General features: G+C 36.7%; 1 protein-coding gene across 1 annotated transcript; it reads right to left on the bottom strand.

The window, feature by feature from the left end:
• Positions 1-1676: 1676 nt before the first annotated feature.
• LOC139141450 (organic cation transporter protein-like) lies at positions 1677-17761 on the bottom strand. The gene is made up of 11 exons (XM_070711063.1): positions 17669-17761; positions 14547-14966; positions 9751-9854; positions 8410-8564; positions 7988-8156; positions 7486-7639; positions 6308-6414; positions 5586-5806; positions 5143-5257; positions 4412-4621; positions 1677-2890 (listed from the first exon to the last, which is right to left on the bottom strand). Exons 2-11 carry the CDS (start codon positions 14958-14960, stop codon positions 2761-2763), a joined length of 1779 nt encoding a protein of 592 aa, XP_070567164.1. The 5' UTR covers positions 14961-14966; positions 17669-17761; the 3' UTR covers positions 1677-2760.

Below are 17761 nucleotides of genomic sequence, written 5' to 3'. Positions count from 1 at the left end.
GGTTCATTAAAGGTTCATTAATAGTAGTACGCTTCACAGAATAATCAGATATCTGTTATATCACTATATGTAGCAGGTTTTATCAACTTCACACAGTACTCTAATCACTAATTACAAATCTGTATTTAATATGCAAATGAGCTGTTAATTAACTTGACACTGCTCAATGCTTCATGGGAAAATTAGATATACATCAGATCAACATTTGTAGCACGTTTCATTATATTTAATGCTGTAATTTTAGATAAATATCACTAATTTCAAACTTTATCAAATATGCAAATGAACCCTTAACTAACTTGACACTGTTCAATGTTTCATAGCACAATTAAATTTCTATCAGATCAATATCTGTAGCAGATTTCATTGACTTGAATGCTGTGATTTCAGAGTTATATACCTAATTACAAAGTTTATTAAATATACAAATGAACCCTTACTCAACTTCATACCACTAAATGCTTTACAACAAGGTCAGATATCTTTCGGATCAGTATATGCAGCAGCTTTCGTCACATTTGATGCAGTTATTTCGGAGTTATATGACTAATTATAAAACTTCATAAAATGTGCAAATGAGCTATTTATTAACTTGACTGCTCAATGCTTCTCAGTGCAATTATATATTTATCAGATCAACATATTTGAATTGAGTGCCGTTATTTCAGAGTTACATGCCTAATTACAAAGTTCATTAAATATGCAAATGAACCTTTAATTAACTTCACACTACTTAATACTTTACACCACAGTTAGATATCAGTGGGATCAGTATCTGCAGCAGATTTCATCAAAGTTGGTGCAGTTATATTGGAGCTATATGACTAATTACAAAACTTCATAAATATGCAAATGAGCTATTTATTAACTTGACACAATCCAATGCTTCTACGTATAATTAGATGTATATCATATCAATATTTGTTGCACGTATCATCAAGTCTGGTGCAGAAATTTAAGAGTTATGTCACTGATAACAAAAAATCATTAAGTATGCAAATGAGCAGATAATTGACATGACAGTATCATCATGATGTTCTGAGATTGTCATCTGTGAAAAGTTTCATGAAATTTTGTGCAATATTTCTTGATATATATTTCTACTCTGTCATTACCGTCTCCACAGGGAAACCATTGTACGGAAAAAATGATATTGCATAACTTCATTAATATGTAAGCCACACTAACCAAAATCTAATCAGTTCTTGCAAGTAGCACATGGTACCTGTGTACTAAATCTGACATTAATCTGTTCAGGCGTTTTTGAGTTATCGTGTAAACAAACAGACAGATACACACAACACGGCACACTCACACACACACTCACACACGGACAGACAGAGGTAAAAATGTTTGCTTCAAGCCTCATTTATCTCATTATATTTCACGTTTGACCCGTAAAAGATATTATATTGTTTATGGGATACAATGCAAATATAACAACATTTGTAATAACGTGTGTGTGTGTGGGGGGGTTAGGTAGTTAGGCATTTAAGTACGTGCGTAGGTACACACGCATGCGTGCAAACATTATGCGTATTATGTATCGTGTAATTACTTGAAAATCGGTGGAGATGAAAAGCTGTTGTTATTCAAATATAACACAAGTCCGAAATATTATGCAAAGAAATTTGAAAAAGAGAAAAATAATAAAGTAGACCTCGTAAACTCCTTGTGAATGTAGTCTGAGTTTAATTCGTAGTAACTTATCAAATATAGTGAAAATAGCTTGTCATTACAACGTGATTGGGTGATAACAAAACGTTACTGGCGATAGTAAATGACGCCACCTGCATTCGTTACAAACATTCTCTTTCGATAATTTTTGCAACATTTAAACCCAATATGGCGTTCACTGTGCCACGGTCAACATCGTCAGTGCTGTCGCGCTCCCATTGGAAACTCACGCGTACACTTACTGCTTGAACATTGTTAGATTGCATTTATCAAATTTCGCGGCGATGAAACTGCACAGAACGCTGCCGAAAGTTTTTTTTCGGGGCACTGTGTACGGGACGGTATAACGATCAGTGTTTCCTACACTGAACGTTTTCTGTAAATGAAAACAGTGGACGTCGCATAGGGTTCAATTCTTGCAAAATCTATCAAAAACACGATTGGAACTAATTTGGGATAATTCGATCTTTATTTTTTCTAATTTTCTCAAAAGTGTTAGGTGTCATATAGGTGAATGTTGTAATTGTACAAATTACTCATAAAAACAAGTGTAGACTTAAAAAGAAAAGCAGATGAGCTTACATTTGTAGGGTAAAACGACCTTACTTCACATCTCAAAGGAGAACGTTTGAAATGGATGTAGTTGGCGTTATTTTGTATCGCAAGAAACTTTTTTCTAATCACCCTAGCACGTTGTTATTCCAACCTATTTTGAAATTCACTAAAAGATTTCTGCCATTTCATCGTAATATTTTCATTGCGTTCATATCAGTTTAATTAATTGCCCCTGTTTTCGCCATTTAAAAATACATTTATGGCTTACATGCAGAGAACGCAAACGTTATCGGTACAAATGCGTGTAATTTGTTACTATCTCAATACTTTGCGCAACCGTTCCAAGACAATGTTACCAACGATCTTGAAATATAAAATAAAAAGCATGAGATCGTATCTCATATATGTTATTTTAACAACGACCTAAAGTGACACTGCTTACGAGTATTTTTCGGGGTGTTATTTAAAATTTTGCACAAAAGTTTCAAGATAATTACAAAGCACACCAGCAAAAGATATTAGACGCCATCATATGGCATTGTCCAATTCTTGCAAAACCTTTTCTTGCTCAACGATAAGATTAGCATTTGAAGAAGATGTCTCCAGTTGATGTTCTTCTTTGGTTTGTGCATCTCCACTTCCGTTTGGTTTGCGTTTTCTACAGAAAGAGAAATATGATACTCGTATTGATTCTCTCACTTACAAGATGAATGTTCCAAGACGTAGCTAATAAATGACTGCCTTATTTCGTCTCCTTATCACTGTCTGCAATTTACAAGATAAGAAGCTATATATCTAATTGCCAAATAGGAAGAATATCCTGTATGAAAAACAAACAGACTGTACCGGCACTAGTGCAGAGAACTTTTCACATTATTTACTGTCGATAGAGAACATCCTTTACAGGGCGTGTAGCTGTAACCTGTGATAATATTATAGAAATAACGGGCGACGCGCTGACCATTAACATTTATTTGTGGGCAAGGGCGAGAGGAAAGCCAAAAATTAACGGGCGAGGCTTGCCGAGCCCGTTAATTTGGCTTTCCTCGAGCCCGAGCCCACAAATAAACGTTAATGGTCAGAGCGGAGTCTGTTATTTCCATTATATTATCAGCGAACACAAGACAACCGTCAAAATTTCCGAAAATTTCAGGAGCGAACGACAACTGGGCCCCGAAACTGGGCAATACGCGACGCACTGTCGCACGCGTTGTAAAAAATTGGCAAATCCAGATGTTTTCAAAAAAAAGTATCTCAACTTGACCTACAAGTGCTCCATTTTATTTTGTGATTGATTATGATTTACGTTTGAGCTGTAAAGTTACGATACTTTGAGTTATAATCTTATTATTCATATTCACGGGCCTGTAAACAAACCATTACTGTGCATTTGTGGTCAGTCACGTGGTTCAGCTCGACCAATCAAAGTGCGAGAGGCAGGGCATGGTAATATAATCAGTTTTTCTTTAAACAGCTATTATGTTTAATCAGTCTTTCTTACTCGTATTAGCCTAAAATGTGAAGCAACGGCCATGTCATTAAGTTACGTTGAGTATTCTATTTTATTGGTGACAAATAAATCCTGCTTCGGCCTAACATTCACTAACCAGGATAAATATGTATATAATGCATATCAAATTCCTGTTTTCAAGTTCAAGATGTTTAAAGTAGAACAAGAAGCTATAAGTATTAGACAATACGACATTACTGGATACAGCCAATGTTACAGTAAATGAGCTTTACAAATTATATTCATCACAAATTGCCTCAACTTCTATTGATAATTAAATCTTCAAGGGGTTTCAAAATATCACTACCATAACAAACATTAGAAGGGTTAATAATACATGTATGGACGTCTCAAAATACAAAGCCAATCAAGCTTCATTTCCAAATCCTTCAAAATGCATCAACAATAACACTATACTAGCAAAGTGTTGAAAACCTTCGGGAACCGAATTCATCGCTCGAGATACACTCTAACTCAAATGCGCATTCGTAAGGAAGTATTGCCAAATTGTGTACATAGATTTTATTTAAATATCACATACGTGTTCAATTTGGCACAGGTCGGAACATTAAATGACATCGTTAAAAGAACAATTAGCAGCAAGAAAACGCGCAGAAATCAGAAAACATGTACTGACAACTTCATATTAATTACATAGCTATGATATACCTGCCAAAGTTCTCTCCTTCCATCATTGTTTCCGGAAGATTCTGTCCCCGAGTTTCCGGCAGCGGTAGTATCAGAATTCCAGCGAGGATAGAGAGTGCGCCGAATATTAATAATGTTAGGGGTGCCCATACTGTCTGCAATTCGAGAAACTGAGGAGCCAGAATGCCACCTACATGACCAACCATGGAACACATACCAACACCACTCGATCTGGTCAAATACAAACAAACACAAATTGATAACAACAACAACAATAACAATATTTAGTCGTAATCATTTGCATCATTAACAACAACAACATCACACAATCCTCCTCCTCCTCCTCATCATCATCATCATCATCAGCAGCAGCAGCATCACTAGTAACAGTAGCAGCATCAACAGTACAATTATGAGCAACATTAGCACCACCAAAGCAATCTCAAAATGTAAATACTGATACGTGAGTGTTCATCCAGTCGTCGCCTAAACCTCACAAGTTACCGGTATGAGTAATCTATTAAATCGTAGGGCTAATGTGCAGCACTGAATAAGCTCTAATAAAATTGGGTAGCTGAATCTTACCAATTTAATTAAAACAAAACAAATAGACTCCCTAAGTCGCTGTGAATAGTGACAATGGACCAATGAGAGAAAGAGCTTATTCAATGCTGCACATCAGCAGAAATCGTAAGTTTAAATGAACAGACGAGAGTTGCACTTCTATGAAATCTGATTTTTTCACTCCAGACCTGAGTGGAGTAGGGTACAGCTCATTGACGTAAACGTTCGTGGTATTGTAGGCCATCAACATACTCATTTTACCGAGCATAAGAATCAATATTCCAGCCCAGATCACGTTTCCACCTAACAGAAAAACGGAAAGGAAATTATTAATTGACAAATTTACGTTTACCACTATACGTTGATATAGACTTGTAGCATGTATCATCCTTGTAATTCATTGTCGCGGATTTTTGAAAATAGTTATAGATACACTTTTCACTTGCTCCATGGGGACTATAAATTTGAAAGGAACATAGGAGTATTGACATCTCCTGTTTCAGTCTTGGAAACGTATTGAGTATAAAGCAGTCATTCTTTGCTATAAAAAGTTACTCGTCCATTATGTAGTTCATTACATCTCTTATTTGTCAAAAAGGGTCTTGAAATCGCTATTACTGATTTTCCTTACACTTGGGCATGAACGGTGTCACAAGACAGGCGCAACCACCGAATGTCATCATAGCGCACATTGATCGGCGTCTTCCAAGTCTTGGCGATTCAACGATGAAGAAAGTCAAGACAGCAGCGGGAATTTCCACGGCAGCGGATATAGCAGCACTAATGTAATCATTTCCTCCAAGATTTGACGTATTCATAGATATTCCTGTGTAAACCAGCGAATTTACGAACCTTAAAAAATATCAACACAAAAAGAAAATACAAACCGGATAAGACACTAAAATAAACAGATCTTTCATCGCCTTTCCTGTCCATAAGAGGGGCAATTACCTTCGGCCATGCTGGGAGGCTACTTAAATAAAATTTGACTTAAGTCATGGACAATATACATCATCAAGACAGCCACAAATAGAAAATTAATCTGTAAACTCAAATGAGGAAGTTGGAAATATTGTAGATAAATCATCAACGAACTACAGTTCTGTATTCAAAAAGCGAATGTAATGATCTAAGATACGAACGTTTATATTCTGATCTTCAATGTGTTTGTGATTCATGAGTGGCATAGCTACATTCGTATCACGTATTGTCAGTCTTTGAAAAGGAAATACATATAGAAGGGAAGTGCCGCAAACATTGATGACTAGAGTCCAGAAATGTTATAATTCTCGTCTGATTGGCACTTACGTTAGAACGAACTCTGTTTTGTTGTGAATGTTATTCGTTTCTTACCAAATAAAGCAGCTGATTAAGCTAATTGTTCTCATCGACGGTGACCGTAATAAGTCAAAAATCCCATATTGAATCTCGTCATCATCATCATCGCCGTTATGGTGCACCTGGGGTAAAATCATAAATAATAGCTGACGATATCTTTACATAAAAGCAACTTCAAGTTATGCCGCACGTCATGAAGACTTAGCCCACTTTGGCTTGTTTATGAAGCGATTGAACCCTCGAGCATTATGTTGTATTATTATTTAGCATGGGTTCAGTATGTTCAGTCTTGTCAAGTGATCAACGGGCCACTAGCTAAATCTTCTTGTGTGATTGTAATGCAATCTTGTGATAGTAATGCAAATTTTCCTTTACCCCAAAGCATGTCAATTTTCCCCAAAGCATGTCAAAGTGTCAATTAACAAGGTAATAGCTTTGCAAACACGATCTTTAGTGTACAACATTCGATGCTATTGTTCACCGTGCTGAGTGCATGTTTGTAAGAACTAGAACTCAATCGTCTACAATAACGATTATGATATAACGATAATATGTTAAACACGCACAGGTTGGTTTTAGAAGTTTGGTTGTAGCGTCCTAACATCGTGGTTTTTCAATTGAAGTCCAAGAAAAAATGCAGAAGATATGACTAAGCAGCCAATTGAGCTTGAGAAATTCAAACGTTACAGCTCTTAATGTCTTTCCCATTTTCTTCTTTGTTTTTTAAACAAGGTCATTGTCCTATTTACAAATATAACAAAAATCAAAATCAGACGTTTTGTATTCAACCTTTCTATATAACCTGTATGTGTTATTTTCAATGTTTGCAACACGACTGCCTTTGCAACATAAAAAGCATTACAAGACAATGCGAACGTGGCTATAATTTTCCTGGGGAAAAAATCATCGAAAACGTAATCTGTATGCCGTGAGCTTTTGAATATTTTTAGCATGTTGAATTGAGTGTTGAGTTGTTCACTGCATTCCAAAAAAAAAAAAAAAAAAAAAAAAAAAAAAACGATTTTGTCCATGTCTTATGAAAGTATATCTGTTTTCTTGAACGTAATCCCGTCAAGTGCAAGAACAATTCTGGTATAACAGAGTATAGAATATGAGTATAGCATTTTTTCCAACATATTCTTGTCCAATTTTTGCATGTTTTAGTCCTCTTCTTAGGATATTTAAGTAATCACCTTGTCAACGTCTTGTTTTCGTGGATTCCACGACTGGTCGCTTATCTTTTCCGGAAGTTCAACACCATTGACTCTACCCATACTCCGTATGATTTCTTCTGCTTCTTCCATCTTACCGATGGCAATAAGCCATCGTGGTGATTCTGGCAGAACCCTGTCAAGACAGTTGTAACTTAGCCACCAGGAATAAACCAAAACGCAACCCATATATTTACTTTTTAAGATTCCAATGCCCGTTTTCTACCGTAGCGTATAGTCGCTATATTTACGCTCTCATATTACCATCGCATTTGTAGTCCAGACATTATGACAACTTTCCTCCTCCCTTCTGTCTTTTTAGAACATACCCTGTCCTCAATGAATTATTGCTCTGCACTATAATATATATATATATATATATATAGAGAGAGAGAGAGAGAGAGAGAGAGAGAGAGAGAGAGAGAGAGAGAGAGAGAGAGAGAGAGAGAGATCATCAGCACATACAGCTATTTATTAATCTTACCACCAGTAGGTAAACAAGAGAAGACCCGGAAGAGAGACGACCAATTGAAGAAGCCACCATTCGCGGATGAAATATGCTAAAAGTACCATCAATAGGTAACCCACTCCAAACGACGCAGAGTTGATCATTCCGACAAGTACACGCTTAGAAGGTCCAACTAGTTCTGTCACTGTGGAATGGATCGAAATGATGATGTGCACACAAAGAATTATGTCAATTGTAGTGTTATAAACATGATTTCTTCTGTGTATTCGCTACAACAGTCCTCCGCGGGATGCCTATTAATTCCTATATACCGAAGTATACAGCTGTTCTTGTGAAAAATTACAGTCACTGTGCTCGATGCAAAAAAGGCGTTATAAATAATAACACAAAGTAGATAGTATACGATAGTGTAATAAAGATAAACTAATCACACTTACCATAAACAAAGCAACCCAGCCATGCGCCCGCACTCCAAAAACCGCCCAGAAGTCGCAACACACAAAAGGTGATGTAATTCGGTGAAAATGAAGCAATGACTTCACATATTGAAAAGATTACACCGCATGCAACTATTAGTGTCCTCCTACCAAATCTGTAATGATGAGCAGCGATGTACCTACTTTTACATTTTCCCATTGAGGGCATAGCACTGAGCGTTTTACAGAATATGGGTCCTGAGCATGCACCCTTTGTTGGTAGCCCTCCAACCCTACCCAGCGAATCGCTCTTTTAGCTTACTACGAACAGGTTAAGTACCAATCAAAGTACCAGTTAAGAGTACTAGTATTGTGGTTATTATTACTGGAAGGATCCTCTCTCGCATTTTATAAGGTAAGTATTACAGAACACATTCCTACTTAGACGGCCATATAATTGTTTTATTTGTTCGACGCAATATCTGTAGATAATCATCAAATGTTCCAGAGCACACATCAAGGAAGTGTCGTAGTTAAAATAATATACAAAGTATAAGTCCTCCAAATTATTTTGAATTAATAAAACAATACGCAAACGTCTTAAGGCATAGGCCTGACATTTATAACATTTTGGAGTTGCTTCGGATCAAGTGTAGGAAGTTCTGATCGCAATGACTTGAAAATTGGAAAGAATACATTTCTCAGTGCGCAGAAACAAAGTTTGTGCAAATGTTGGAATTTCGTGCATATCACGATATTTTTACGCCAAAATAACATGTGTAGATCGTGATATGAAATTTCAACCACTGAACGATAAATTATACAAACCTTATAGCTAGTAATTCTAAAATAGTAATTCAGCTCGTGTAACGACTACTATATGAAAATTATTAAATTTTTGCAATATTTTTCTTAAAACACCTAAATCATCAAGCATTTTTTTACATTTCATAGATATTTTTAGATGTTAATTAGATATCTCATATTATTTTATTTAGCATTTGGTGTCTATTATGTTCAATGATAGCTGCGCTTTCTAAATATCAAGAAAAAAAACAAAATCGTAAAAGTTTAATTTTAGAAATTTTACCTCTCTTTAAATGTATAAATTTTGGCCGGAAAAGTGCAATTTCACTCACGTGACCACGTCTTTCACTGCTTCTCGTGTTCAGTCTGTTACAGTTTCACAAGTCGAACAAGTCTACCAAATTTCAGTCAATTCTGACCACATAATACAATTATGTTTGATTCAGGTATGTTTTCTACAGTGGCCTATATGTTAACATACTTGCGTGATATGTCAGTTGGCATTGTAAAATAATGCCAAACATATAATACATAAGCTTCTTGTGGCATTCTTACCTGTCAATGAGTATCCCAATCACGAGATTTCCAAGGAGGACGCCGACAAGATACAGTGACATCGCAATTGAGACGAGGGTGCCTTTATGACATACCAAGTCAAACTGAAAAAATATATATCGGTATTACCAAGCCCAAACTTCACCTTTTAATCAAATTCAATGTTTGTAAATGGCAATGTATAATGGACAATGTACAACTGTACCTAAAGAAGAACATCATTTTAAATATTCTTACAATAGAGGGGCGGTGTGACCGAACGATTGGCTTGCGATTCGAAGTTCATGCCTGGTCATTCTGATTAGTAATGGCTCATCGAAACGTGCCAAAATACTTCAGCGGGAAAAACGTTGAATCAGTGAATTTCTTTAACATAAAATTTATCTTAAAAAATAAAACTAATCACCAGCCTAAGGGATAGCGTACAAACTGTAAAAGTTTACATGCCACTTATCTCAGCTGGGACGGCACAAAGCTCCAGAGTTAAGTCAGACGCTGAGACAGAGTGAGCAGTCATTTGGCTTGCTTGCAGGCGTCAGGCTACGCAACGTGCACAGTATAAATCCACCGTGGCAGTGAAGATTTTTAAAAATCTTGAAATTAATATAGCTTGAGTTTCCAAAGTCATGAAGTAACACGTCAGTGACACGACCCCATATGTCTGCCTGAAAACTGTGCCGCCCCGGTATTTATACTTAATTGCTTATATAAGAGTTCAATCTAGAACCTCTATTGATATGATAATTACTGCTCTGAAACTTTCTCCACTTGTAGTGAACACAAGACTGATTGAGTTTCCTGAAGGTTCCAAACATGACTAATTAAATTCAAGGTCATGAAGGACAGTGACCTTAAGAATGCTCTGGACTAATAAAACTAAGGTCATGAATTTATTAAAATGATCTACATAACACACCCCCTCTTCTAAAAAGGAAACTTTTTTTTCAAAGAAAAATATTTACTTTTACAACAAGTGTGAACAATGATAAACTCTTAATATGAGAGAGACAGTCCCCAGTCAAATTGTCTCTGCCCTTGACATGTCTAATGTCAAGGCTAAACTCCTGTAACATTAAACTCCATCTTAACAATATCTGATTTTTGCCTTTGAATTTCTGCAGAAAAACAAGAGGGTTGTGATCAATATAAACCACTATCGGCTGATTTGAAGAAGTAACATAATTATGTAAAGCTGATATCAAAGATAAACACTCTTTGTCATTTGTCGAGTAGTTTTCTGCGTTTTGTTAAATTTGCGTGAAAAATAGCAATAAAACAGGAATTTCGATCCCATGACTATCTTCTTGCAATAAAACAGCACCAGAAGCCACATCACTAGCATCTACAGCTAATTTGAAAGGCAAACTGAAATCTTGTGCAGACAAGACTGGAGCGCTTCGAAGTATGGCTTTAAGTGTATCAAATGCTTGTTGGTATTGTTCTAACCAAACAAGCTTTTACTTTCTTTTTAAGTAAGTTAGTCAAAGGCCCAGTAATGGTGGAGAAATTTGGACAGAATTTTCTGTAGTAACCAGCCATAACGAGAAAGCGTATCAGCTGTCTCTTGCAATTTGGTATGGGAATGGCTGATTTTGGCATCAACTGGTTTTACATCACCCTGTCCTACAGTATGTCCAAGTTAAGTCACCCTTGCCCAACCGAACCCAGATTTGGCGAGATTGACACTTAAGATTGCTTTGCTCAGTCTCTCAAAGATCTTCCACATAAGTATGATGTGTTCCTCCCAGGTGTAGCTTTACAGGACAACATCGTCGACGTAAGCCGTGGCCGGCGAGTTCTTCGTTCAAAATGGCATTACCTTGTACTGGAACAGTACAAGGTACGTCAAGTGTAACAAAGGCGGATATTTCACGAGCACGATCCATCAGAGGGACTTGCTAAAATCCCTTGAGTAGATCAAATTTTGCCACATACGTGGCTTTTCCCACTCATTCGGCCTTTGGAAAGTGTCCGTCTTTGTGAGAGTGTTCTCTTTCCTTTAGTTAGTGCACATAAGATAGTTTTGGTCTAGGTTTTGGCACAGGTATGCACTGTGAACTCCAGGTACTTTTACTCAGTTCAATAAAAGGCCATATACCTAAAGTCACAGGTCAAGAAACAAAGTCTGAAGACAAATAGACATTATGGAGAGGAACGGGAATGTAGTCACCAAAATCTACCTCTTAATAGGAACTTTAATACCCGAAAATGACTTTTCAGAAAACGGCAGGGTATCTGCCAACAAAAGAGACTGGGAAGCCCCGGTCTCTCTTAAAATTGTGATAGGAGTAGCAGAAGACAAATCATTACAAAGTGATGTTAAATCATTATGAATAAAAGGTTCGAAAATACCCCTAACGCTATGTTTAGAAGAATTGACCTTGACCTCATTGATTGGGGATTCGAGGGGTTTTACCTCAGAAAATATGTTGCACACATTCTTCGACTCTAATTGAGATGATGAAAAAATAAAGCCGGTGGGATTAGATCAACTTTGAACACTCTGACCTTCACGTTTTCCTTTCAATTTGAGACAGTCTGACATTAAATTGCCATCTTTCTTACAATAATATACAAGAATTAGTACCAAGTTTGTAAGAAGTGGATTGAGACTTGGGATCTGATGAATTAGGAGTGTTACTTGAATTCTGTGAACTGCTGTCATTTGACTTACTACTTTCGTTTGGGAAATTCTTCGATGCAAAAGAGGGGTTAAATTCCCCTGCACCATTTCAGTATGAAAAGGACTGGGCTGGTTTGCTGACAAATGAACTTTTATGGGTAAATGAATAACCATCGGCCAAACGTGCAGCAACCTCTAACGTATGAACCTTTTGTTCATTTATAATGTCTTGATGTCACTTCGAATGCACCTTTTAAATTCCTCAATCAAAATAAGCTTCCATAACTTTGCATGATCTTGACAAACTTTCTCAGAAGAACATCAACGGTCAAACAGCTGTTCCTTTGTACGAGCAAATTCGACATACGTTTGATCCTTCACTTTTTCACAGTTCCTAAACTTTTGACGGTAACCTGAAGGCACCAACTCATAGCCCTTGATGATTAATTCCTTCACAGAATCATAATCTGAAGCCTGCTCTATTGACAACTAAATATAAATTTCTCTGGCTTTACAAACCAAAGCATTCTGCAAAAGCATGGGCCAGAACTTCCTAGGCCAATCAAGACTCTGCGCAATTTTCTCATGTTCCAAAGGCTCCAAACATGACTAATTGAATTTGAGGTCATGAAGGACAGTGACCTCATGAATGTTCTACACTTATTAAATTAAACAGGTCATGAGTGGGGTAAAATGACCTACATAACAATATATCGAAGTATAAATATGTTCTCTTGGGAAATTACGTTACAAATGTGAATAAAAAAATTACTTAAGGTACAAACAAAATATATCTGTTACTTAAGATTGCTAAATGCATGGAAATGAAAGGGAGGGGTCGTCGGAACTCTGCTCAAAGGTTGGCAGGGACCCCTACGACTGATGGAAACACTGCATCAAGGGTACTTTGGCGATTGATGAAAATTGAAACGTGTGTTAACAATGAATATCGTAAAGCGTAAATGTTGCAGCTATTTTGACGTGATGCATCGAGATATCATGCATGAAATACATTGTTTGTAAACAAGAAAGTCGCACATGCGCAGTTCCTACGACCCCTGCCTTTTCTTGAAGTAATCTGTCGTACTGTTCCTAATGCTCCGCCTTTAGCAACGAGCACTGTATTTGCCGAGCGGAACATCTGTAAAAATAAGGCTGGATTTATCTGCATTATCTAATTATGAATAGCTTCTCTGTAAGACAAAGGTTGCATTTCTTTGACACATTTGAGTAACCACTTGATTTCGATAGGATTGACCATGATATATTAAAAGGTTTGTCCTGAGATTTCAAGTGACAGACATACTTTGATAATTCTGTGTTGTTGGCATATGCCTTGCTTCGGAAAGATTGGACATGATTTGCATAGCGTGTTCTAAATGTGTTGTCAGTTAGACCGATGTAATTTTGCGCCTCATTGGCATCACTTGTAACAGTAGCTTTATAGATTATAGGTTTAGACTGGCAAGCTCCCTGGAGTGGGCAATTGATAATTAATGCAGATAAATCCAGCCTTTTAAGCAAGCGTTCCAAGTTGGTCTCCAAGTGCCGATACGAACACAAATTTAACTTGTCAAATTTCAATCCAACCCACCACAAAAATGGTTTGACCTAACCTGACTTTTATGTAAGCACCTGAAGCAAATTTCATACAATGAAATCTACCTATCTGACGATCGCGTGTATGCGTGAAACTCGAGTAGGTACCAAACATACTTGATGCATTCTCATATTTATAATATATATATATATATATATATATATATATATATATATATATATATATTCTCGGAGTTCTTTGAAAACATTAAAAACTACACATCCATCACTAACCTTGATTGAAGACAAGAGTATGTTTTTCTCTATTACTCGTGTGAAAAATGAAAAAAATTAACTTTCTCCTTGACTTTGCAGTTGAATTTGTAAGATTTGGGATATTTTCTTCTGCTGCATTAAAAAGGTTGGGAAGATGTGATTTGTCAAATATGTTATGTTTTGCGTAGCTTCAACATCAGGTACGAATTTTCGGATAATCGGTAGATTATTGATATATGATTGTGTCAAGTGCTCGTTTTCTCCTTGACGGCACTTTTTCAACGCAAAAGAGAGGTCAGACGTTTACTTGAAGATAAATTCTGCAATTCGTCTGACATGATTTGCTAAAATTCCTCACCTGTTGTCGAATGGTTGATGTATATTGTGACGTATCATAATCGTAGCCATTGTCACATTTGACCTGTGATGAGTTACTGATGTCAGCCGGCAGAGAAATGTTATCATAATTTACATCGTAGCGATAACACTGGCTGTATGTCTCCACCATGTCACAGCCATCAAAGACCGTCTCCTTTGGTATGGCCAGATTTTTCACCATCTCTGTGCATGCACTTGTAGACAAGTTACCGCACCATTCCATGATCGGTTCGGGCAGCTTACACCACGACGCAGTCTCGGCAATGGTGAAGACCACGGAAAACACACTTATTCCCATTGGAATAACAGCCAAGAAGATCAAAAACGAACATCGTTTCTGGTAGGTTCCAAACTCTCCAAGCAAATGAATCAAGACATCATCGAAGTGCAACATGCTGAACTGGGAAAGGAAAATAAACTAGTATAGTCATTTATACTAGCTTATTGTGAAATTAAAACACAAAAATAACCCAGTTCTGCTCTCTTTGTTTTTCTCATTATTAAGTAGTCGTTGAAGATTACCCCACTTTGATGTAGTGATGCATTCAATCAAAATTTATTAGATTAATAGTGAATTGACAAGGACGTGTCTCAGAATTGCAATAGGAGTAACATATTCAATATTCTCAGATACCAGCATGGTTGCTTGTATTGGCGGAGTTCTGAATGCTATAGGCATGGGCTAACCAGTCAATTTTTAAAATCGTGATATGAGATTGAAAATGTGGGGACACGGTCCATATTTTACCAGTGATAACCTTGACCTCTTTGTATCGGTAAGAAGACAAGGCTTTACTATGACGGTTTTGACATTATTAAGTATGTCACCTGATTAAAATAAAATATCTTGCTTTTTGTACATTTTAGCACACACACTATTATGAAGGTTTTTATTATAAAAATGAAAAAACATTGTACAAATAAGGGTTCCGCGACTATACACTGCTTGGATTCTTGCACAGTAGCGCGGCAGAGATTTCATTTTAGGGAAGAGGTAAAAGTATGTCCCCTCTTTTGAAATGAAGATGACTGTAAGGTATTGAGCCAAATTAGGAATCAGGTTTCGTGAGAATGCACTTTTTTAGAAAACCCGTGAGGAAAATACGACGTAGTTGAAAAAAATGTTCTCGGAGAAATATATAAACATAAAAATATCAATTTCTTTGGGTCATGGAATCAATAGGTCGTTTGCAGAAGTATAATTCTTAACCTCTCTATTGATTTCATATACCAGACGTTTAGATAGATTTATGTTTATGAGATTTAGTAAACATCAACTTCAGTGAGTATGATACCACGACGACATACGCTAGACTTCGGCGTGTGAGACTTTTCAAAACGAAGAGGAAAAGCTATATTTATTCAATTCAAACACAGAGGTTAAATCACCCTTTGCTTAGAAAATAGGGTATGTAATAAATAGTCTCTATTTTATAGAACTTCAGTCTCTGCTGGCTTAGAACACTATTTTCCGTCCCAGTATTCAATCAATCGATAAATCAATCAATCATTTAGTCGGCAAAGTTTATATAGTGCCAGTTCAGCTTTCTTTTGAACATTCCAAGTTTTAGGGATTCTCTGATGTCGATTGGAAGTGCGTTAAATAGTTCAGGTGCAGCGTAAGAAAATGCACGGCCACCATAGGTATTAGTTTGATGCTCGCTTTGATTTAATCTTTTATTAATCCTGATGTGATAATGAGATACCACCGAATTATAAAGCGAAGGAATCAATAATCCATTTAGGACGGATTATTGGGACAGTTTATTTCTATGTTGAAGGCAGTCTCAGAACGGTATGGGTGTTATTGTTGAGAGCCAAAATAGTAAATACTGACGCTGATCATATAAGTTATTGCTACATATCGAATTGATGCAAGCCGCTGTCAACATTTAACTTCAGATTTATGCAAAGGTATTTGATTTTTGTTGCTGTAATCATCATTTGGAAATGTTAAGTCGACCAACACCAGTTTTATTATTTCATGTTGAGGAGTATTATATTCCGCGCTTTAACATGCTATTTGCTGCCCTTTTGTTATCTATACCAGTACTGTCAAGGGTCAAGGCAAAGTTACTCAGCTTACCTGATTTATTTATTTATATATGAGTGTGCGTATTGAAGAGACGCTTGGTGGTCGTGGCATATTCTTTGCTGTTTTAAGATGGGGTAAAACAGAAACTGTACTTGAAGCGAGTTTGGCATAATGTATATGCTTTGGGGATGTATTGGGATTTATAACTCTTTGTACGAGATCCAGGTCGTTAGTTTGACTTTTTCCCTTAGGCTAATAAATTCCGAGGGGTTATCTTTATATGGCTCAGTACATGTTTGAGTAAACGGTAAGTGGAGTAATTATAGCGGCTGTATACAAGTTCTGTATGACAGTGAACGATTTGATTTTCAGAGTTATTTGCTCAGCAAGAAACTTTCTTCCTTGCAGTGTTGAGCATTATGAAAGACGGAACAGAAAGTTTGAAACTTGCAGTTTACTTTTATTTTTTCGTTGGACAAGCAGTGTCGGAGTTTCTCTCTTTGACCTTGTCGTCGATGTCAGAAGTCGAACATGGCTAGACTGTTTGCTCCAATACAAACATGCTTGTGATATATGGCACAACATCTTATTGCTTCAAAATTTATTAGCTCTATGAACGGTGTGTCCCTCGTTTCATTTGCTTTCTGACTACACAACATATTCAGAACCCAGTGAATGCATGACTGCATGTGGTGCCGCTTGTTCCTTCATTGTCGTGATAGCACGCACTTTAGGTTTTATTGTTAGTTTGAGTGTGCGGTCATGATAGTTTTCATCTTACAGTAAACCTATTGACGTCGTACAAAAGCTGTAGTTTCTGCATTGCTATCAATACTTCGAAATTATTGTAGAAGCCTAACACAATGAAAGGCAAATCAAACTCGGAGCATTGCGCCGTGCTGTCTTTTCTTTAGTTTTATGAAACATGGAGCGCTATTCTCAATCGAAAACACATCGTCATAGAATACACGAGGGAGAGAGATTTTTAATTTAGTTTGTCCTGTGTTTTATTCTGCTCAAAATCATATAATTGATAAACTGATCCGGTACAGGGATATTTTACTCACCTGTAACTTCAGAGTCTGCAGATGGCAACAAATGTGGACAGTAGAACAGAAATGATGTTGTACAGTTTGTTTCCGTGAGGCAAATGTTGTTCT

This window comes from Ptychodera flava, chromosome 10, assembly GCF_041260155.1.
Source record: "Ptychodera flava strain L36383 chromosome 10, AS_Pfla_20210202, whole genome shotgun sequence".
Lineage (NCBI taxonomy): Eukaryota > Metazoa > Hemichordata > Enteropneusta > Ptychoderidae > Ptychodera > Ptychodera flava.
This window is presented reverse-complemented; position numbering and strand designations above follow the sequence as displayed.